This window comes from Drosophila guanche, unplaced genomic scaffold, assembly GCF_900245975.1.
Source record: "Drosophila guanche unplaced genomic scaffold, DGUA_6, whole genome shotgun sequence".
Taxonomy (NCBI): Eukaryota; Metazoa; Arthropoda; class Insecta; order Diptera; family Drosophilidae; genus Drosophila; species Drosophila guanche.
In genome coordinates, this window is record NW_022995750.1 from 2,520,796 (window position 1) to 2,545,345 (window position 24,550).

A 24,550-nucleotide genomic window follows, 5' to 3' on the forward strand; every position below is an offset into this window, starting at 1 on the left:
TTTTGCTCTGCAATACACAATCGTTCCACTTGATTGAGCAATGTATAAATTTACGACGAGTATTCCCTTTATATATACACTTTTTTTTATACTCTCCGGGCAATTAGAAAGGACCCTAAAGGAGGTTCTTTTGCTGCTTCTGTTGCTACCGCCGTTGTTCCAGTGACCAGCCACTGCCACTTGCCACATCGACTTTTGGTCGCTGACTTTTAATTAAAATCACAGGCAGACCATTTACCAAAAGTCACAGTTTTTTGTTCTGTTTGGTTTTTCCTTCGGCCATTAGCAATTTTCCACTCGACTGAGGCCTGACGCCAATTTCTCTGTCCAGCAAGAGGCAGGGAAAGCGACAGATCATTGAGAAAATCCAAAGGGCGTGTCCGAACACCAGACAAAAGCTAAAACGCGCTTCTCTAATGATTTTTGGAAGACTCCAATGGGAAGGAAACTAAAAGGCAGACCAGACCCAGCTTCACAGCAAAGATTTTCACAAGCCTAAGTCTGAGAGGCGTGGCCCTTAAGCCGGGCCGAGGCGAAAAAACCACCGCCCGTTTACTTTAGCTTCTGTCTGCTTTATTTTCCTATTTTACAAAATATTTTCTCAAGCATTTTTCCAAACACAAAAAAACTGTCAGCATACCCAAAGATAAGCCAAGTAAACACGATGCGATTGGGCGTTAACAACGGAGCAAGGAAACTCTGGAGAGGGGAAAACTCAAGGCTGGCAAACTTTCTTACGCATTTTCTTCTTCGTTTCTGGTCTCTTGTTATTCATGTTTTGTTGGCGATTTCCCTGCAAAGCGGAGCACGCCTGAAACGCCCCAAAATATGCATTAAAATTATCCCAAAAAATATTCCGGAAGGAGGAAACATGCAAAAGAGTAAAGTTTTCTTAAGGGCGAAAGACTTGATGATTGAGCTCTCTCTATGGCAAGCGATAGAGCAATGGAGCGTTGGAGCCATCTATAATACATTTATGCAAAGAAATCTGGGAATATTTAAAGAAATAATTGCTAGGGATAGGATAGCAGCACTTAAAGCGTACTTAAGAAATTGAGAGCTCAGCATAGCATCTTTTCACCTGACATTTATTTCAATCATTAATTAACACGGAAACAGGATCTTCCTTACGCAACTGTCTCATAAATTTAGCTAATTCATTTTACAGCCTGCTTTTGGGAGAGCAAACACCAGACCAGACCAATCATCATCTTCATCAGCAGCAACAGACAAGCATTCAAGCATTCAAGCATCTTCCTCTACAGCATCTTGTCTGAGGTCTGAGGTCAGGTGTCAGAAGCGAAGCTGTTAAATTTTATTTTTCCTGGCCACAAGTGCAGGAAATTGTGGTTGTTGTTGGGGCCATCAAGCGGAACAGAGAAACGGAAAACATTGCCGAAGTTAATTGAGGACGCACCTTTTAAAGGTAGAAGTGAGAGAGAGAGAGAGTCACAGAGGAAAAGCAAGAGGCAGGAGCAGGTTAAGGAAGTAGAGGTAGAGCCTTGAAGACAATGTCCTCTCAGTGAAGTGTTGTAATTTCTATGGCCTTACACTTTTCACGGGAAATTGAATCGATTGGGGGATGTAAATTTCCCTTCTTTTTCCTGGGGGTCACGCACACACACTGAAAACTTTCCAGTGAATTGCGAAATATTTATTAGCTCCTCTAGTGCCAGTAGCCAGCAGCTAGAACTTTTCCGCAGTGTTGGCAAATGTAGGAAAGTTTCGCTTTCGCCCCATTCATTCCCATTTCATTCCACTCCGCCACTCACTCTTTGGGCTCAATCATTGATTCATTTGCGGCACACAAAAGTAGGAAACTTAATTTCAATCGAAGGCTGCCGCAACGAAGCAAAGGATAAGGGCGTCTAGAGGGTGTAAGACCAACAGATACCCTTTGATGCGGAGGGAAGGTAACCAAAGAATAAGCTTGTAAATTTAATTTAATTGATAGAGCAAGAGAGCCAAAAAGTCTTCAAAAATAGGTCATTTTTGGTATCCTGTTAGTTTATTGCCCCCATTTTAGGATGTAGACACCGACATTTCTTTCAAATTTCAGCTAAAAGTATTAATACTAGTTAAATTTTATGTTATACATGATCCTATTGGTTTTTTTTTTAAGGTTAATCAGGAAATATTTTTTTAAGAATATTCTACAGTTCCCAAGGTATCATAGGTATTTCTCTTTGATCCCTCTCCCTAAGGGTTCAGGAACAACGTAAACAACATACCCCGAATTGCGAGGTATCAAAAACTTGTCTGGTTCAATTGGTTGTCTTCTTGCCAGAAAAACGAAAAAAAAAATGTCTGCCAGCAAGATGTTCTGCCTGTATGTATGTAGATCCGTAGAATTTCGTACTTGTAGATTGGAATGCCAGTTGCAGAGTTACTTTGGATCTACTTTCGGTCCACACTCATTTCACACTCAATCGCATTTCGGGGGTTTACACATTCAATTAGGAATGAGTTTGTGTTTCTCCACTCTCCCTGCTGCTGCTGCAGTAAAAACTTTCCCTTCAAGGATCAATGGCAAACAAAAAATGGAGAAAATTATGTAAACTTTTGAGATACGAGCAATAGTATTCTCCATGTCATGTGATTAAAGTTCTGCTGCACAGAAAACTTCGCTCACTCTCTCTGGGAAAGTAAAGGGAAAATCCACATATACTTTTCCAGCTATTTGCATAGCTGAATCCCAAGTTCTGTGACAATTCTGACAGGGAGGATGCAGAGTGGGTGAAAAGTGCAGGGCGCAGATTCGCTGTAAGATAAATGCCTTTGCATGTGTGTGTGTGTATGTTTGCCCCCATCTCTATCTGTGGGTGTTTATCATCGTGTGCGTGTGTGCGTGTTTGCTTTTGTTACTAAACAAAAAGTTAAGTCATAAATATTTTCCGAGTTTTTGACTTAAAATTTATCAACGATATCCGCCTTTGCCAGCCCCACAGCCACCAGACACCATGAGAACACGAGAGAACAAAGGACACGCAAGCGAATAACACAAATGTGCACCCACACATACACACACACACATGGCAGTATATACATATTTAACTTTTGTTTTGGGGAGCGACAAAAGTTCTCGCGTCGACATGCACAAAAGTGCACAAAAATATTTGCAAAAATTTGTCAACTCTGCTGGTGTTAAAAGTTTGGAGACTCAGTCGGTCTCAGTGTACGTAAAACTGTGGGTTACAGTTACAGTGGCATACAAACTGCAGGGTTAAAGGTGATAGAGTAAGCCCTTGGCAAGGTGGAGAGGTGAAATGCCAGTCGTTCCCAATCAAATAAATCACATTTAAGGAGAGTTTTTGTGTGTGTTATTTGCAAGATTTATTTCGGATAACGCCAGTAGATTGCCAGTGGAAGTATGCCAAAACATGGCTGTGAAACTGTAAGGCATACAATTTTAGTGCTACCAAAACCATAAGAACTACCAGCTTTAAGCAATGCGCTATAATTTTGGGCTCCTAAACGCATTTATCTTTGAAACTGTTTAGGCACATAGCTCCAAAACTGTAATATTGTAAATAAAAGAACACTCTCCCTCCCGCGTTTTTATTTTCCCTATTTTCTTCAGCCTAATGACACCTTTAAGCAGGTCTTAAGACAAAAGAGGTACACCCTTTTTTTCTAATTAATAAAATTCCTTTTTTTTCAGCTCAGCGGCGACACTTCCTAGAACTTTGTCAAATTGTTAACCAATTAAGCCCTTCTCAAAAAGATAATACATAAAAAAATTGGTGCACCTTTTCTTTTCCTTTGAAAGAAAAGGAAACCCCTAGGAAGAAAATCCAAGTAGAAAAGGTAGGAACATAGCCCACATTTCAGCTTAAGCTTAAGACAAAGCCCAGCCGTTGCCAGGAGGAAGGCCTCGGGTTCGGGGATGCCAGGAACCTTTATAATGAGCCTCTCCAGCGTTGACCTCCATCAAAAGTGGAGATTTCCTTGAGGTGCAAAATGGAAAATGTCCTCACAAAAGGGCAGTGAACCCAGAGAGCTTTTCTCTCTCTGGCTCTACTCTCGGATTTTAATTACACACGAATGCTGCTATAAGCAAAAGCGAATGCAACCGCAGGGCCAAAAGGCCAAAGGGCCCATCACACACACACAACATGAAAATCAATCAATCAATAATTGAATTGGGAGGAACCTTCAAGGAAAATGGCCTGAAATTAATTAAAGAAGAGCAGCCAGCAACAATCATTATGATCGGGAGGCAAATGAGGGGAAAAAAGTAAAGCAAAAGTCGTTGCTTTTTTGCCTTCCCAATTAAATTGATGAGTGGCCTTCCAGGGGGATAACATTTATCAGCGAGTGTCCATCCAGCAGCAAAAGGAAGCAAGTCCTTCAACAATAGACGGCGTAAGACACACACACACACACACACACCCACACAGAAAAAGTGGAAGGAGACGGATGGGAGGCCTGAAGGATGGCCTCCAGGAAAGCTGTAGCCAGAGTGTTATGTAAATGACGCCATACAAAAGGATGAACAAAGAAGGAGAGCAACAGTGAGAGGAATAGCAGCTGGATACAGCAGCAGCGGCAGGCAGGAGCCGTACGCAGTAGCCAGATATACGGAATCCAAAAGGAATCCAGGAGAAACATACAGTCAGATAAGCAAATGACAAACAGCAGCTGGTAGAGAAAACCTTAAGAAAAGCAGGAGAAGAAAAAATAAAGAAAACCAAAGGAAAGCTAGAAAAGAACACAGACAGCATTGGACATCCCCCAAGAATAATACTGCACATTTCATATAAATTCTTAGCGATTTTTCTACCATTTTCCACCAAGTAGATTCTCCATTTATCTTCATGTCATTCCACTGATTAGCGCAGGAAAAGAACGCAAATGAAATTAAAAGTAAAGTTAATGAGATTTTCCATCTACTACCCCCCTCCGAAATACCCACCCATTGCTTTCGCGAAGGAAAACTTTTTGTTTCTCTATTTTATCATCATCATTTCAGTGCCATAAAGTTTAGAGAGCGAGCAAGGAAAAGACGCTGAAAACTTGATGCAAATTGAGTGCCTGGGATTCCCACAGATACTACAGATACAAATATATTTAGTTTAGTTTTCATTAAAACTTCTGACACAACGAATTTTGTTGATGCTTATTCCTGGCTCCTGGCACTGTTGTCATTCTCGCGTTGGAAAAACAAACAGCGGACGAAAAATCGTACAATTTTTCCTAGCTACAGCACTTCTAGGAGTCTACTTTTTTTTATTAATTGTTGTTGCATTTGTAACTTGGTTTTCGCAGAGTTTGTTTTTAGTTCTTGTCAAAAAAAAGAAAGAGGCGGAGAAACATCAGCAACAGAAATGGGAAAACATTTGCCCGAAACAACAAAGTGCGAAATGTTTGTCAACACTTTTTTTTCTGTGCCAGAGAGTTATGTTTCCAAATGCTCGAAGGATTCTCTATAGAATACGCAAAAAGGGTGTGTGCAGGAGGCTATGGCTATGGACAGTAGACTATTGTATGGCACTGGAGGTGATGCAGGAGACTATGGCTGTGGGTGTGTGTCAGGAGGTTGTGGGATGGCCCAACAAGTTAGAGTTCTGCTAAATCCAAAGTTCAAAAGGTGTAGAGTACGGGTGGAGTTCCCCTTAAGTCTAGAGTTCGAACAAGGTTTAAAAAGTTCTGCGTTTGTTTCTGGCCAAAGAATTTAATATCAATTGAAAAGGGGCAAAGAAAGTTCATAAACAACTTTTGCCCCGTTAGCGAAAATGCCTTTTATATATGAAGCAATACAGCAGGTTGGCATTCTATTCATCAATATGGAAGGAGTGGAATATCCTTTAGATACCAGCAATAATTCGAATTTTAATTGGTGAAGTTTTTAGATGCAAGACAGGACTGCAGGTGGAAGTAAAAGCTGCAAAAAAAACTTCCATCGTTTAAGTTTGAAAAATCTGCAAGACACTTTCTTGTCCTTGCTGGCATTTGCAAGTATAATTTTGCCTTCCTGCCAATTAATAAACGTAAGAAATTCTATGGGCACTCATTTCCGATTCCGCCAACTCATTACAGTTTTACAGCCACTTCTAATTATGCAAAATGGGTCGAGGTGACATTTCAGTTTCGTAGACTCTCCTCCTTCGCATCCTTGGATTCATTTTAACAATGCCATTTAAAATTAATTTTCAATTAACTTTCTCGCCTTGTCCGTCCTACTGCTCCTGCTGAATGGAGTCGAATCGGCGGAGCATCCATTTCCCCCATTTTCCGTTTACCATTTGCCATTTTCCATCTGCCATTTATAGTGGCAAGACTTTTGTCCTCTTGCCTTTTCATAAATTGCATTTTTCTCATTTTGTTTCTGTAAATTAATTCAATGCTCCCGGCCAAGGCCGCCCCAATAGCCCCCCTTTTAAGAATGATACTAATTTCCACGGACACGTAGGCTACTTAGACGCCCCTCTCTCTCCCTCTCTCTCCACATTCCCCGATGTCCTGAATGGAGTAGGGATTTCCATTGAACAATAGAGTGCCGTTTGCCTTCCGTGTAATGGAAATCGACACACAGTTGCGCTCTTTTCGCAGCTCAGGTTTCCCCCGGCTGCCCCTTGTGCCATTCGTTCCTCAATTGAAAACTCAAATGCCAGCTTCCATTTAGGGCTCAGACAGCATCATGAGGCAGAATGGTGGAGCTGTGAGGCAGACTTAACCCCTGTCAGCCGCAAAAATAACTGTTTGGTATGCATTTTACTTTCAACTGTTCCATTGAATGCTGAATGGTGTGGTGGAACGGTGCACTCACACACTGTGGGAAAGAAAGTTAAAGGAATTGCACAATATGTTTGGGGAACTCTCCAGGTTTATAAATCAAATTTATTTAGAAGCACAAAATATATTTTCATCGAATTGTTTAGCGAGGCAATGTTTCATTCTTTGTTCCATTAACCAAATTTTCATTGTTTAAAGAATCATGAAAAAACCATATAGACACACGTGGCACTAAGAAATTAATTTAAAATCTTTTTGGATAAAGACAAGAAATTTCTGAGTTGTTGGTTCTCAGTTTTGTACTTTTTTTAAATTTATTTACTAATTATATCTTTTTTGTGGAACATTTCTTTAACATCAAGATTCGTTCTCTCAGTGTATTGTTCACTTGAAGCATCTGTAAATCCCATACTTAGGGCAACCTTTGGCACGCCACCACTCCACTCCACTCCACTCCCTGTTGGTTCCGCTGCTACTGCCAGTCCTCTTACTGCTGCTCCTGCTGTTTTAACTTCTGCTCCTCCTGCAGCTCTTACTCTTCCTCCTCCTCTCTTGGTGGGTGCCTTGTTTTATGGCAAACGATGCCATTACAAGGCGATTTGAGCTCCATTTGTGCTAGACATTCCCGTTGCCAGGATAACTTGACAGTCACTTAGCGGGTTCGCGTCTGCTCTACGATTTAAAGTGGAGAGAGGAAATCCCACGATGAGGAGCAGCACAAATAGCAGCAGAAGGTGTATGGAGTGGTGTATCAAAAGTATCAGTTGAAAAGTACAGCGGTCGAAATGTACTTGTGGATTAAACTTGTCCAGCGGCAACACCTGTGTCCTGTGCAACCCGAGTCGACTCCACTTTACTCGTACCTCCCCCAAAATGCTACTTCCCCTTTCAGTGACTGGCAAGCAAACTAGGAGAGGCAACGTGAGAGAGCCACTGATTCCCCTTTTCCTGCGGTGTAGAAAAACTTTGTCCAGAAATGCACTCTACTCCGACTACGCATATCAACATTTTTCCCCCTCAGGAGTCAAGTTCTTTCTTCCATAACGAGAAAGTTCCATCTATCTCTCTGTGGACTCTCTCTCTCTCTCTCTAAATCTCTGTGTGTGTGCGACAAAGTTTTAACAGTCTCACATTTGAGTGTTCTAATGATATGCTAAACTGACTAACGAGTCTGCCGTGTGTCCGTCTGCCTTTGTGTCTGTGCCACACAGACCGACTTTCGCCTCGTGACTGTGGATTGCTTTAGGTGCTGGCCGAAAGAAAACTTCTTTGACAAATGAGTAAAGCGGGTGGAAAGTAGCAACAGCGGGAAAAATTAGATTATGAAGATGGATTTACTTTTAAAAGAAACGGAATATTAGTTTGTTTATTTAAGTAGGCTGAAATGCTAGGCAGGAGGCAGGCGAGATGTTTGTTCAAGGAAATTTCACAAATAATAATCAAAGCTTAATTACTTTTGTTATGCTGCAAAGAATTTTAATGAAATCTTTTAAATGATTTCAGGAAAATGAACAAATTATGCCAGAAAATAATAATATCAAAGAAAGTATAGGAAAAATATAATATATACAATGAACAAAAGAAGACACTTCAAAGAATATGAAAAAATACAAGAAAATAAATAGCACAACATTCTGGAAAAATAATATTTTTGAATCGGACTTAAGTATATTCTCCCTACTCCGATTCTCCTCCTTATAAACATAATGTCTAATGTCTAATTTACTAGAAAAACCATGAGCTTTGACTTACCTTTCCCAAATTGACGAAACCGTGATCCCTGGCTACCGCATCGGCCATGCCATTATCCCCATTGGGTATATGCACCGCCCAAGTGTGGGTATAGTGTCCGATGGCGTTGGTGCTGCTGCTGCTGCTGCCGCCGCCGCCGCTGCCTCCAGAGTTTCCATACTTTCCCCCATTGTTGGGAGTCAACTTGGCCCTGCCACCCGTCTCATAATCGAGGACATAGGGGGGCAGCACTGGCGATTGGCCGGCATCCACTTTGAGTGATGGAGGAGCGGGCGTTGGTGGCGCTGATGCAGAGGAGGAGGCGGAGGCTGCTCCCACACTTCCGGCCACGAAACCGACATTAAAATTACATAAAAAAACTACGGCACTAAATTTCAAAATGAACAGCAATGCCGACGATGCATTTGTTGTTGTTCTTTTCGTTTTTGTTAAATGTCTACTGTTGTTGTTGTTGTTGCCACTTAGTTTCGTTTCGCATTGCGTTAAAAAACTATTTTTGAATAAATTGCAATTGAAATTGAAATTTCTTATATCACATTCAATGATTGTTTGCTGTTGTCCTTCTGCGTGTTGCCGCTGCAACGCAGTGTTGGCGACAACATTTGTGTGTGAGGAGGCTCTCCTTTTTGCTGCATGTCGCACATTCAGTTTGTTGCATTTGCTTCTGTTGGTGTGGTTTCTGCTGCTGCTACTGCTGCTGCTTCTACTAATGATGTTGCTTGTTGGCTGCCTGCTCCATCGCACGACGTCGTTTTTCATGTTGCGAGAAGATTTTTCAAAATGTTGATTATTGTTGTTTTGGAATGCTAGCAGCGGCAGGATGAAGTAGATTTTGCTATTGTTGCTTTTGCTCTGATAATGCTGCAAAGATACAATTTTTATAGAAAAATTATTTATAATTATAGGAATGGTTTTGTTATTTTAAAATGTTATTTTTATCATTTATTCACTTAAAATAGCTGTTCGTTCGTGTAAGCTTTCTGTAACACAATTCGCATTTTACAACCACATTTCACATGACTGAAAACCACCGCTGCTTTTCATTGCAAGCTTTGGTTATTTCTGAACTTTTTCTTGATGTCAATTGCGGCCTCTCGACCCCAAAGGCCACAGCGCCGAGCATCGCATCAGTTGTGTTCTGCTTTTACGAGCTATCTTTATAAACAGTAGAAACAACGCTTCAATTTGTCTCAAGATGTCAGCCGTCACGTCGGGTTGTTCCTTGCTGCACTTTGAAGTTGCCCCCATTTCTCTCACTCTCTCTCTCTCTCTCTCTCCACGAGCAACAGCAACGTTTCTTTCATCCGCATCAGAAACTGTGCATCCATAGTCGGCGACCGCCGTAGGATGCCGCCGAGTGGCTGCTCTTGTCGTTGACTTTGACACCGTTTTCCACTTTTCGTTAGCATGTGAGTCCTGCGGCCCCGTATACCCTCTGCCCTCTTGGCCCACTCCACGTTGACATGGCACTTATTTTCTTATTATTAAGTATACGCTTAGTGGAGGCAAAGAGGAGCGGCCGGAGCTGCCTGCTGCAAGTAATGATTACTTTGTGTCTGCCACTGACAAATGCCGTCACTCAAAGTCAAAGTCCTTGGGACTGCTACTGCTGACGACTCCGGGAGAGGGCTCAGTGCAGCCTGAACTGCTCCTGTGATGTAGATGGTGTTGACGATGACTCAATGCGGAAGAAATTTGCAGGCACAAAAGGTGCATCCACCAGTGGCAGTGCCAGTGCCAGGGGGCAGCAGTCGCCTCGGATCTCTTCTGCTGTATGTACTTCGGACTGTCTGTCAGACTGTCTGCTTTATTACCATCTTTTGATCTTGGTATTTACTTTCCATAGAGAAAAGTGTTGGAATTTTCCAAAAACTAATCCTGAAATCTGACTTTTTTAAGCAGTTGGCCCACACGCACACAGAAATTCAATTTCCTATCTACTTAACAATTGATTATCATGCTGCGGTATGCCCCGTACCATGAACTGTGCACACCATTGGCTTCCTGTCGTGCTATCCTTCGAGCAGCAGCAGAAGCAGCACTACAAATCTATCCATCTCCTTGTGATCCTTGGCATTTCCGCTGTCACTTGGCTTTAATTATGCCCTCCTTCGGCCATTGCTATTGGCATTGCCCCTCTCTTCGAAATATTCAGAAATCCCAGAAATCCTCTCATCAATAGATGAAATATGCCTGTCAATGCGGATGCTTGCTGCTGGCTGCCCCTGCCCCTCCCCTGCCTCTGGGCCGTCATCAGTCATGGGCATATTTTGACAATGGGCATTAGTCAGAAGCTACTCCTCCAACTAGGATCCACTCGTATCCACTCTTTGCCCCTGGAACTCATTTGCAATCGAAACTTGTCCACGGGATGACAATCAATGCGATTTGCTGCTGCTTCTGCTGCTGCTGCCGTCATGGCCATGGCTTTTCGACCGAGATAGACGCTGTGTCGGAACTCTGTCGGAAATGTGGACACAGTCATCGCTCGGGGCACACTTCCAAACGTTGGCTAACAACCCTCTGCCCTCCCCGCTTCTCTCGCCAAAAAATATTTTTTCTGTTTCCTCAATTTTCCCCCAATTAATGGGTGATGATGCGCTGCTTATGTGCCATACAGCCCCATATAGTACTCATTCGATCAATCAGTTGCCAGAAAAGAAGCCAGAACTTGGCTCTGTGGCTGTCTTTGCCAAATGCCAAATTGATTGTGTCTCCTGCTGGCCATTTGTGTGCCTAATTGGCCAAGGATGAAAGGCTACAAGTGGATTTTTGTTTAATATTATACCTCAAGCACCTATTTGGACCAGCTTGGAGATTGTTTTCTCTACTTTTTGGGATTAGAATTGGATTTCAAATAGATTCAAAAATATACATTTCGATGTATTCCGCTTAATTGTCGCTTTATAATGGTACCATTTATGTATAATCGAATGATTCTATGCCGATATCACTGATATATAATACGATACATCATTATCGATAACAAATTCCAGCAATTTAAAAGTAACTAATTTATACTATGATCGAATTACAACCCTTACTTTAATATCGATTGCTCTCAATACGATAAATCAAATCGATGTCTCAATTCCAACCATAAAACGGTATTAAAATCGATTTCCATTGATTTACCCTTCGAGTGGGCATTCCTAAAGCAGAAACGAACCGCATTAAACTCCTCAATAAAATCCCAGAAAAGTCTTCCACAAGATTTACCCCATTATCTGGCAATCTATTACCGGTTTCTCTCTGTCTCTCATCTCTTCTCTTTCACCCAGAGTTTCCGTTTCCACACAAACAAATCAGAAATCACTCAGAAATGGCCGCAGAAACTAAAATCCTTAAATTGCTTAGGCCACAGGCAACAGGACAACAGGGAATAGAAAGTAGGGAAAAAGGGGAAGACAAAGGACGAGAGAAAAGAGCTAGATGACAATGCCAGGCATCGGTTTAACAATCCTTGAGGCATTTTTCGGGCAAACAGTCTGACACTTGGCTGCTGCTTGCTTTGGCATCCTTTCACAACTCTTCTCTCAGCGAATCAGCGGCCCATGCAAAGCACCATGTCAAATGCAGGTTAAGACTGAAAGGACTATACAGCAAAACACATTAAGCCAAAGGAAGCAGCAACAGCAGACGGAGCAAACAGCAACAGCAAAAGGAACAGCATAAAACCTGCATTAGAAACCAGAAAACGAAGCAATAGAACAGCAATAGAAGTAGTAGCAGTTAGAGGCTTACAAAGAAAAGCCTGAGACGAAGCTTAAAATACTCTAAACTCAGCAACTCTCCAAAAAGAAACACGAAAGAGGAGAGCTCTGTGGGAGGAAAGTGCATTCGAAAAAAACGACCACAAAAAACTGCAGGGCAAGAAGTCAAAAGGCGTCAAGAATCTGAGGCTCTTTCGCTCTCTTTTGCCGCTGCCTCGTTTTGTTTGTCTCTCGGCTTTTAATGCGTTTCGTGTGGGTGGATTTTGAGGTGAGGCATGTGGCATGTGGCTGTAGTTTTCTGCTGGTGGATTCACTTGTTTAATGATAGTTCTCCCCACACACACAAAGACATCATCACACACACACACACAGAGAAATATGTGCACTCTCTAACGCGCGCGCCCACTGGCTTTTCCATGGGCGTGTTTAGTTTTTTCCGCGCCCAACCCGCAACTGGAGCACAAAGTCAACAACAAAGCGGTGAATGCAGCGGCGGGTAACGCCCGCAGAAAAGTGGTGACTGAAAGAAAAGAAAAAAGAAAGCAAAGAAAGCACACAGCAGAGGGCAGAGAGGTGGCTCAGTGTCAGCAGAGGCATAAAAAGAGAGTCATGTGTGTGAGGGTGCAGGGAAGAGGCAGAAGGAAGGTGCAGAGTATTAGCACACGATCGCCAAACAAAAGGCGTTGCATACTTTTGTGCAGCCTGCATGCCATGCGGCGGGACTGTACTCCCTACATCTGCACCTCTAAATGACACTTTGACAGCGACTGATGGTGTGAGAATTTCCCTAGGAAAGACCATGGCAGAGCAGCAGCAGCAGCGTCAGGGAGCTGTCAAGTCAAGTTAGCTTTTGGGCAAATCAGCAAAGGATTTCCAGTCCGAGGATAACCTGTGATGATGCCAGCCTAGCCCACAGTAAAAAAAAGGTACAGTCATGTCAGGAATGGCTATGAAAAGATGAGAAATGAATGGAGGAATGTGGAAAATTGTATGAAAACTATACATGAAAAGGTTCTGTAGCCGCTTTATTCCTTAAAGGTTGTTAAATAGAAAGTACAGTCCAAAAAAAAAAGGTTATTCAGGTTAAAAAGGGGGAAAAGTTAGAATATGAAGAAACTACTGAAAGGACAAGATTTTGTATTGGGAACTATTTATTTAGAGGCGAAAAGATGCAGAAATTTCAACAAAATATTATGAAAATAAACAGATAAACATTTTAAGCTTAAAGAAAATAATATGGGAATCTAACAAACAGCTCCAGATAAGATAAATATTGATATTCCAAGGTCTATTGGTGAAACAATTTACACTTTGCAGCTCGATCTCATATGTCACACGACTTAACGATCTACCTTTTGGCTGCATAATACAAATTTTGGCTATATTTACTTCCAAAAATAACTGAAACAATATTAATGGCCGAAATGCTCCGATAGCATTTACTGAACAAACAGGAGCAGAGGCGCCATAAATCTCTCAATCAATATTTATGCACAACTCTCGGGTACAATCGTATTTGTACAGCCTGAAAGTGTATTCCTGAATCAATTCCAATCACTCGGATGCCACAGGAGCCACAACCGCAGAGCCCATCAATCATTCATTCATTTCTTGAGTGACTCGACTCGCAGCCGGGCTATACTCAAATTTACCTGAGGAAAACAATGCGCGAATGAACAACAAATGAACGAAAGTAATTTTATTATTTACCTCATGCGATAATGAATCCCCTCTTCCAATGGTCCCAAAATGCACCAAGGAAGAAGGTTGCCTGCCAGGTGCCCTCTGACCAACACAGAAATTGTAATTATATTGCATTGTTGTGTGTAGCATTGCATAAACGAATGATATACGAACGAACTGGTACTCTGTGTATGTGGATCTTTGCATCCGTAAGGTATTTTATCCCAGGGAAACGCACATTACGTTTTCGTTTTGTTTCGGGTTTGCGGATTGCTTTTTAAAGTGCAAACAGAGAGAGAGAAGAATGCGCATTAAGTGCTACGGATAACCAAAAAGAAACGAAAAGAAAAACCCAAACATGGCAGACAGAGCGAGAGACAGAGAGAAGAGGAGCAACGAAACTGTGCCTTGCCTTGTGGTATGCAATGCAATTTGAGTGCCCCGACAGCATTAATTGATTTTGCATGGTCACTTGCAGCTGGGTACACGAAGGCATCATCCTTGCAACCCAGGACACAGGCACAGGCGTAAGATAAATGGTAGAGGAATATGCATGATGCATGCCCCCACGCCGTACACCCCAAACATGTGTCTTCGCTGTGGTACTGGGATTTTCCATCCTCCATTGTTTCATGGTACTCGCTCTGCATTCTTTTCATTGCGTTGCATTTGCGAAATTAACTCTTGAGGAAAATGGCAGGCAGGCCAGGAAGGGAAGGCAGAAGGAGGGAAAACGCTTAATGTAAGAAGCACCTTGAAGGCGGCTAAAAAAAAAGAGGCGAGCGGCCGTGCGCCTAAAAGTATACGCAAAAACAAAAAAAAAGGATAAGAGAACGAGAAAAAACAGTCCTTACAAATTTCATTCAAAACAAAAGCCGCCTCAAGGCATCAACACAAAACAAAACAAAACAAAAAGCAAAACAGCAGCAGAAGCTGAACAGAACAGAACAGAACAGAACCTACCTCAAGTGCAATCTCTCAGAACGAGAGACAGAGAGAAGAAAGGGTTTGAGGTAGGCGAGATACTCTACAGGACAGCTCTCCTCCATCCACCACTCAATGAAACACTCAACTTTCTCCCACAGGTGGGGAATAATTACGGGCTCTTTTCTCTGTTTTATTCAAAAGAAAGCACGGAGATTAAAGTACCCTATTATTTGAGGATTATTGTGATTGAAGGAGCGAGAGAGAGCGAGAGGTGCGACTAAAAGGATCTATTGTTTCTCTATCCAAGCAGAGGGACTCCTTCTAGAGTAGAGCTCAATACTCTTCAATCTCTAAGAGATAGATGGTGTTATCCTATATTCAATTTTCCAGAATATCTTTCTATAATCTCTTCCAAAGTCTTTTTCTCTCCACAAAGCCTCTGAACATTCCTAAAAACGCTTTCAAAATCATTCCTTTACCAAAATCATGAACTCTACACCTCTCATAAAGTTTCCCTTTGACCATTTTTGCCTGGGAAAACTCCTTGGCGCGACTATTAAGTCATTCAGAAAAAGTCAGTAGCACCAAGAATTTTCTTGCAGCTGTATTTTCACGGTCTCTCCCCCTCTCCCAGTTTCTCCCTCTTTCTCTGAGCAGCGGAAATGCAGATGGGTAATGCGACGCTGCAACACACACAGGTGAGCAGCTTCATGACGAGGAGGACAACGATGGAAACGATGGATGTTGATGATGATGATGGTGGTGGCAGGAAAATGGTGGCAATGAAGCTGATGAAGATGGTAGGGCAATGCTGCTACTGTTCTGGATGCTGAAGGCAGAAGGTGGAGGCTGCTGTTGGCGGGGCTTCTGATGAAGATGAAGGTTATTGTTGCCTGCCTTCTGTTTGTGGAGGGAGACCAAAAAAAGCACAAAAGACCTGGAGTCGTCAGAAGCATAGGGCCAGAAGTCGGAGGCGATGCAGAGTGGCAGAAGTCCGAGGGGAGGCAGCAGAGGGACAGCCACAGTTTAAAGACCAGAACTCGTCGAGTTGGAGTCACAGAGGGGGGAGCAGAAGCAGCAAAAGTCGAGGTCCTGTGTCCACTTTACAGTTTGAGTGGAAATTCCACGCTCCATTTTTACGCTTTTGATGGCCCTTCGCATTAACATTGACAATGAAAATGTAAATGAAAATGCAGCTGCTGTTTTCTGCCCCGTAAATTGTTTGTCCTTCTCTCTTTATGTGCCACATTGTGGCATATCTATCTCGCTCACTTGTGCTAGCAGCTAAATCGCAGTTTTTGTGGCTGACATTTCTGTGCCTGTGTGTGGGTGGGTGTGGAAACATTTCTGTTCTGCAGATCCGCAGAGTGTAAATCAGCAAATCAACAACTTAATATGCACAAATTTTTGAATTCCAACTGCAGCAGCATACCGACAAAACACCAAAACAGTTCCCGCGTAGGGGGTAATCCACATGGGAGTCCGTCGAGTGGCAGACAACAGGCAGCAGGGTCGGGGCCGGTGGTCTGATGGTGGCATCAGTTATCCGCGGGGGAACCCAAGTCGGTGCAACCAAAAACCAGAGCAAACGACACCACCAGCCCTCCAGTGGCAGCAGTTGCAGGCAGCAGCAGCGGCGGTTCCATTAGTATTCACAGAATGCTGTACACGTTGGGGCCACTCGGTGCGAGTACTTTTCCCAGTGAAGGAGGGGTGGCGGCATCCTTGTCCCGTTGTTTGTTCACAAATTTATGCGTGTCTATTCGTGTTCTCTTTTCTGTCACTCTTTGCACCTCTCCCTGTCTCTAGTTTTCCCTCTCCCACTGTGTAGGGCTGTCGCTTGTTGGCGTTTCAATTAAGCCTGGCGCCGAAATGTATGCAACGGAAAAAATGATTTTTGTGCGAATTTTTACCGATTAATTTTTAATTATTATGCCAAGTGCTCCCTGCTCCACTTCTCCAGCTGGAATGAGTCAAAACGAGAGCACGACTACACGCACAACAAAATACTGCCAAAAATAGTGGAACATGACAGGCGGCAACAGGCCAAACAAAGTTATTTCTTGTGTTTCCGAGTGCCCTAATAATTTTTTCATGGTCCAATAAGTTGCAGCACACATTTTTGGCAAGTCTATTATTTATACATATATCTGTGGCATTCCTTGCCAAAAGTTTGGCATTCGAGCAAATGCAGAGCTATTAATGACACTAAGTTAAAGTTTGACAGACAAAAAAGACATGTCGAAAATTTCAAAAAATTGCAATTAATTAGAGTGAAAAAAAAAAACATTTAGAAAAAGAAAAGCCACAACAAACTAGTTTTGCTTCACACATTCCCTTGTCCATTCAAACGGAAAGAACAGCAATCCACTAAATTCCACCAATAAAAGTAGAACAAAGCGACACCCGGTGGCAGGACTCTGACCAAATCCGAATATAACCACAGACAAAATCCCCATGCACAGCACAACTAAACCGTACGAATACTAAAGCGTTAACCCCATCGTATCCCCCCTAAAGAGTTGACAATGTCAATAAAAATTAACAAGGAAAAGCTGCACTAAAGCAGCCGCCACTGGCCGCAGCAGAAACAGAAATAAACGCAACAGACAGAGACCACACAACACAAAGCAGAAGAACCAAAAACCCCCATACAAACTCTCACTTTGTAGTGCAGTGTAGTGTTGGTTACCGCCCCTTCATTAGCTCGTAGGTGTAGTGTACTGCGGTGTCTATGTAATTTAGACAATTAGAAAGTTTACGCCTGGAACAATTTCCGACTTTACTTCTTGTTGTTGTTATTTTTGTGAAAGTTTTTCCCTTGTTTTCAATGACAAATAGTTGTGGCTTCACTCTTTGTGTATGTGTGTCAGAGAGGGAGAGAGAGAGAAAGCAGTGCGCGGATGGAGCTTGACTTCTGCTTGACACTTAAGGCTGAGCTGCAGAGTAACCTCTACGCTCAGCTCTTCTATCTGTGCTCTATCTTTGCCCCTGAGTCCTCGATATCTGTCGGTTTTTTTTTGCCATATTTGCACAACGCTTCATAATCAGTGGCTTCTCCTAAAACCCTCTCCAGCTCTGATGCTGATGCAGCAAAAATTGTGCACCGGCAACAGCAATGGCGGCGGCAGCGGCACTCGGCATTCCGCTTCAATCCTCGAATTGTGTTGTTCGAGTGGCGAGAGGCTTAGCGATGCCATATTGTCGCGATTTTTTCAGTAGTGCCCTAGAGAGGGTGGAGGGTGTGTGAGTGTGTGAGTGTGTGATCCTTCCCTCATGCATATTCATGAAAATTCACAGTTGCCAACTCGCTTTAAGTGGCTAAATTGCACAAGTAAACAATTTTTAAATGCAACTTTGTTGCTTCATAAGCCAGTGACGTAAAAAGCCAAATCTACACTGAAGAAAATAAAAATATAATTAAAACTGAACAAGCTAAAAATCTTCTTCGAATTAGTGGACATAGGAAAACACCTTTTGGATGCCATTAATAAATAAAATTAAATTATTTGTAATTTTATGTATAAATCCAAAAAGTTCACTAATGTGCAGGTACATTTTCTGTGATTTTCTTTCTCTCAGACCTTTTGGGTCTGAAAAGTCCTGTCCAATTCCACATTTAACCCATTTGTACACGCTTTTTTCCGCTGGGGATTTGTTGGTAAAAAAACCACTGCTGACTGGCGGGAAACACTAATTTTCAGTTATTAGCGAAATGTCACAACAAATGACAGTTTCCACGGGCAACTGGCAGATTTTGCTCTGCAATTTTCATTTACATTTGTTGTACAACAATTTGTAAAGGTATTAAATATTTATAAAACCAATTACGAGCGCACAAAAAATAGTTTAAACCAATTATTGAAACAGTTTTAGCACAGAAAATTGCATTAAATTTCACTATAAAAACTCTGCAAACTGATGAGAAATTTCTATGATATTTGGCATTAGAAATTCAGCTAAAATATTACTCCAGAAAACTATCAAAGGCTTGTACAAGTTTTGCCTATTCCGCCCCCTAAACATTTATCAAGTCTCAACAAATACATTTAATCAACTTCAGCGATCTCCAGTGGATTTATGACCCATAAATACTAGACAAATTTGTGTGCAGAGGCGAGGCAGTGGCAAAGCCAATCTTCTATCTAAGAGTACGAGGGAAATGCCATTCGTCAGAGACGATAAGCAAATACAGAAACAGCAGAAGCTTCCTCGCAAATAAACAAGGCACTAAAAAATTATGGGAATGGGAATGGAAATGGGAAAACTCAAACGCAAGAGCCCCCAAATGTTCCATTCAGATAAACGTTACCCCCCCCCATAAGAACCTCTTGCCGAGCGCAAAAACAAAACTAAAAGCTAGACAACAGATTTTTGCCTGATTAAGGAGCAACAATACGCCCGTCCGCCTACTCCTTGCCTCTTTAGATCGTCCTGCAGACCTTCTCCTTCTGCCTTCGCTGCAGACGCGTTTCTTTATTCAGTCTCTTCCGCTTTATCCTTGCTCTTCAGAGTATCCCCTACTCGCATACCTACTCCTACTTCAGATGTTCCGCCCTCATCCCTCTATGCGACCCTCCATCTACTCCTCACTCAGCAAATGTCCTCCTACTCCTCCTCGCAGCAGCATCAGCTATAACAATGGGAAATGCACTTTAGCAAGGACTCCCAAAAGTATGCAATGAAATGGAGAGAGAGAGAGAGAGATATAGAGAAAAAGGCCAAAAGAAAGGACACACGAAATGCGAACAAATTGATATGCAAATGTGGAGTAGAAAGAAGGAATCCCAATCCCAATCTTAAAAGCCAACGGCAGAGTCAGCAGTAACAAAAAGCGTACTAATAAAATAAAAGTAGAACCCAAAAAAGAAATCAAAAGATGAGAGCAGGTCCCAGGATAACTGCTTGCTCCATGACTTTTCATTTCCTGTTCTCCTGCGGGTGGCAGCAGCTGCATTTGACAGAGGCAAAATCTAAGTCTACCGGATAAAAAAAAAAATAAATAAAAAATGCTAAAATATATTAAGTATACGCCTACAAGCCCACACAAGACGTCAATAATTTTACACAAGTTTAAAGTGGTAGCGGAGCTGCGCTTCTCGGCTTCCTCACTCTCTCATAGATTGAATTAAAAGATGGAAAAATGGCAAACTTTTTCTGTTCTTTTTACTTTCGTTATTTTTCTTTTTGCACAGAATTCAATTTGGCGTAACTTTCCCTCTACTTTCCATCGCCATTGGCATCGCACCATCAGCATCAGCAGCATTATCCTCATCAGCTGGCGGCCTTTTTAGTATGCGTTTTGGCTGCAAGAATGGAAAGAAAAACTTTTCCCCCTTCAAAACAGTCCTCCTCCATCCACCATTGATTGAATTGCCAAGACCCAAGACATGTAGACCTACAGTTGTGGCCTCTAGCAAATTTAGTTGTTGAACTAATGAGAGTCTGGCTGTGCCTTGCCATGCCTCGCCTTAGGGCATCACTGCCACTGATGGACCATACAGATGAGAATGAGTGGCCAAAAGTCGTGACAATCATAAAAATGTCAAATGTTTCTAAAGAAAATGATCTGTTCGACTAAATGTAGTGGAAAAGCAGGACACCAAGGAGGGTTTTTATACATGTTGCTTTGGAAGAAACAAAGTAAGTGAAAAAAGCTTTATAAGAAGCTCAACATTTCATACGAGATCCATGGGTTTTCCAATGTTTCTTTGAGAAGATTTGTGGAAAACATACAAACGATAAGTACCTTTTATCTGCTTTCAAAGTAAATCCCCCAAATATCTCTCTTAATACAAGCTTTTTTTTAGAAAAACCACGAAAGTATTCTTCAAAGAGAGGCATCAATAGACTTGATTACTTCCTGCTGTCAGTTTGGGTGCGGGAGGGAACATTTACATTTCCATAACCAGAGAAGTTGGGAGGCCTAAGGCACCAGAATGTTAAATGATTTTCCAGAAAAAACATCCACTCACAATGAAAGCCAAACACAGGGCAGAGCAAAGAAAAATCAAGGAAAAGCTTCGCAAATCAAGCAGAAAAGCAGAAAAGGACATAAAATGCGGAAAATTAAATTCGTTGAATGTAAAAGGAAAAAACTCAATTTTACACAGGGATCTTACACTCAAAAATGCAGGACACAGGACCAGGACGCAGGACCTGGGAATGATGATGAAAATGGGTCCTGTCAAACGGGATGGGATTGGTGATTGTTTTCACGCCCTCTGCCAGCGTCCCATTCATGACTTAATAAATACGTAAAGCATTCATTCGGCATGATTCTGAATGGGAATCAGTTCCATAGTAGTCCTGACAAGTGCTGCCAGCATTCCCGAGTATTTCCACTTGATTGTCCACGAAATCGACAAAAATGAAGTGGAAATGCCACACAGCAGCGAGAAATAACGTGATTGATGCCGCCTCCTTCTGGAGTCCAGACGCCACCAGACACCAATTCTGTGTAGCAGAATCCATCGCTTCCCTCCTTAGTCCAATCATTGGTTCAAGAGACAGCAAAAAGGATTCAGACGGCACCCAGGAAAAAGGGGCACACATCGCAATAACAATAAAAACCCCAATGGGTGGTTCTTTTTTTGCGGTCTGTCTGTCTGCCAGGCATCTGCTTTTTTTGAACCCTTTTTTATTGGCTGGAGCTCTCTTTTTTTAAACATGTCTGCGGCGGCCATTTTGTGTTGGTATTTAAGCAAATATAACAGAAAAAGGACATCAACGAAATATGCGTCTAATTGGCATAACAAAAAAAAAGATGTGTGTGTGTGTTCCCCCTGAGGTGGAATTAGGAAGACAAAACATGAAATAGATGTTATGGGCACAGCATGAAGATTGCATACGAATTTTGCCTTAAATTTAAATTTGAAATCTATGTGAAGACTGTACTTAAATGTGTGTTGGCCTTCATTTGAATGAGGGACTTCCATCAAGTGGTTCCTTGCATGAGCGAACTTACCTGGAATTAAAGTAAATCAAAGTTTCCATTAGTAAAGATCGTAAAAGATTAGGGATTCCACAACAATAAAAACTAAAAGTGGCAAATAGCAAAGCTTTTTCCACTGTTTCCACAGCCCGCAAACTTAGTCTAAGGGAAATGCAAATGCAAATGTTTGCGTCGAGTAAATGTCATGAAGATGCTACAAATTACATAAATAAAAGCAATAAAGTGGCAACGGATTTGCATAAAGAGATGTGTTCGGTGGGGGGCGGGCATGGATCTGTGGCATGTGATTCGAGAGAAACTTATGCTAAACAACAAGCCGAGAGACGTATCCAAAGGCGAAGGCTCAGACGCACACATACATACCAACGCACATTCAATTACAGTGAAGATTTCTCGTTTACTTTTCCTTCAGTCCACGCCCAAAACATCAAAGGGCGTTACTTAGACATTGATTTGACTCTAGGGAAGGGAGGGAATATTCCTCTCTCTCCCTCTCTCTGTCTATTGTGTTTGTGAATTGTTTTCTAATGGCAAACTTATGCAATGTCACATTGCATTTTGAGGCTTTTTCCTATTGAAACGTTTGAATTATATATACACCGATTTATATACACGACATACCACTAGAAAATCTATTTGGTACCCATATCACAATCTAACAATATGCTGGAAGCTGTCAGTAGGTTTTCCTGTCCGCCCTAAAAGATGTTCAACATTTTTTTTTTGCCTTCGGCGGCGTTGTCTGGCTTTTTCTTTGAGAGTTTGGAATTCTCTCTACCCCTCTTCAACTCTGTTTGCTGCCCTCTCTGCCACTTCCACACATATTTCTGTTTGTCTTTTGCCCTTCTGCCACTAATTCAACGAAAGTTCTCTCCATCTTTTTGTGTGTTCTTCCACTCCATTAATTGAAGCCGTCTCCAAAGTTAGTCGCCTTTTAGCAACACATATTGAGTTTTAATTTTGTGGTTTTGGCAATGTCTGTCACAGCATTTCCTCTTGCTCCTGCCTTTTGCTGGCAAATGAATTTTCATATGAGTTATTGGTTTTTCTTTGAGCTCCAAAAGGAAATTTTAACCTTAGCAGAGGAATCATCAAAGGATATTGGAATTTCCCATCCACAAATTCCCACTCCGAAAAATATTGTCAAATAAAAACAATAAAAGAAAGTAATTTTCTGAGTGGTAAACTCGGAAAATCGTTTTAAATAAGGCATGAAAACGCATTAAAGGCGCCACCTTGTCAGACAATAAACAAAAATATCCCCTGCAGCCCCACACGTTTTCCTTCCACCATCCCCCCGCAACAGGCTGTCATATTACCTTACCCCCTGACACAACCCGTCACATACAAACATGCATACGTACATAAAATATATCCGATAAGGTTGCCTGACATTATTTACTTCCCCGCCAATTTTTTGTTGATTTTATGTGCAAGTAAAAATTATATAAAATGTCATAACAATGAAGCAGATTGCTCTGAAATGGGAAAACACCACAACAAAATATTTAAGCCGTGCCAAATATTTATTTTAAAAAAATAACCAAAGTACCACATAACTCGAAAAGTTCTAGGGAAGTTAGGGAATATTTAAATACGTAATTTGAGTACTGACAAATGTTCCCAATTTGAGTATCAACCATGAGGTACTATTGGTAATTCGAAAAGAAATACCACCAGAAATAGCTTCATCAATGACATGCCATCGCGTTCCATTAAAATTACATGACAAAACTTTTCCGTAGATTACGTTTCATGGAACTTCTCCTGTGAGTGCCTATAGAGCCTGGGAGTGCGAGGCAATTCTCACACACACACACACACACACGTGCACACGTCTCCCTTCCCATCCCTCTCCACAACACATACACAACTCCATATAAAGTGATAAGCAGCCGCAGGGCGACTGTTGGCGCCGCCACACGCCTCTGAATCTGAATCTGAATCTGAGCGGCATGCAAATAAAAATCGCTTATACGCCCTTTTGTACGATACAACTCGTTGTCTCTACGGTTTCTCTGTATTATTTTGTCTCCTGTTTTGCGGTGCCTACTTTGTCCTCTTTCTCCGCGTGTATATTTGCATACATTCCGCCTTTGCTTTATTTCTTTTCTTTTCTTTTTTGGTTCGGGGGTGATAATACAAGAAATTGTATCAGGCCAAAATTGTTTTTTAAAATGTTACGTGCCCGACGGCTGTTTTGACAACAAATTTATCTGTACGAGTAGTATATGCGATACGTTTCGGGTAATAAAAATGCAATATAAATCCATATATAAAATTTGTGTTCCCTTTTCTATTGCTGTGGCGAGAGGGTAATCCTGGAAGTTTCGATTGCAGACAGCAAAACGATTGGAGAGGAAGGAAAAACAATGGTGGGAAAACTTTAGCGTGGCACGTGCTTTGAGTTGATTTGATGGAAAATTTTGATGTATTTTCAGGATGCGTGTTTGTGGGGAAAATAACAAAATTTGTAAAGGGGGAAAAGATATTTGCTACAAATTTCACTCAAAGTTTATTAAAATGTATTGAGTATCAAGTTTTGTGGCGTCGAAACATTTAAAGTACCATTAAATGGTATTTGGATTGATTTAAAATACAAATCCCTCCATTGCCAAAGATTTCCCATGGAATATGAGTAGCCACTTAATGTACACAGTTGTAATGGGAATATGGATTCGATGGTCGAATGGAGGCAGCTGTGGTGCACATTTTCGCGCCCACTCCAATTAACTTATGGGTCCAGCAAAAGCAAGCAAAACATATGCAATAATGGCCCCATGCC

General features: G+C 41.8%; 1 protein-coding gene across 2 annotated transcripts in view; it reads right to left on the reverse strand.

The window, feature by feature from the left end:
- Positions 1–24,550, reverse strand: part of LOC117586316 (furin-like protease 1) — a 147,717-nt gene that overhangs the window by 49,901 nt on the left and 73,266 nt on the right. For both annotated transcript variants that reach the window (XM_034276303.1, XM_034276304.1), the window contains exon 4: positions 8,488–9,348. In XM_034276303.1, the coding sequence (XP_034132194.1) occupies positions 8,488–9,246 (759 nt within the window). In that variant the 5' untranslated portion in view covers positions 9,247–9,348. The remainder of the gene's footprint in view (positions 1–8,487; positions 9,349–24,550) is intronic.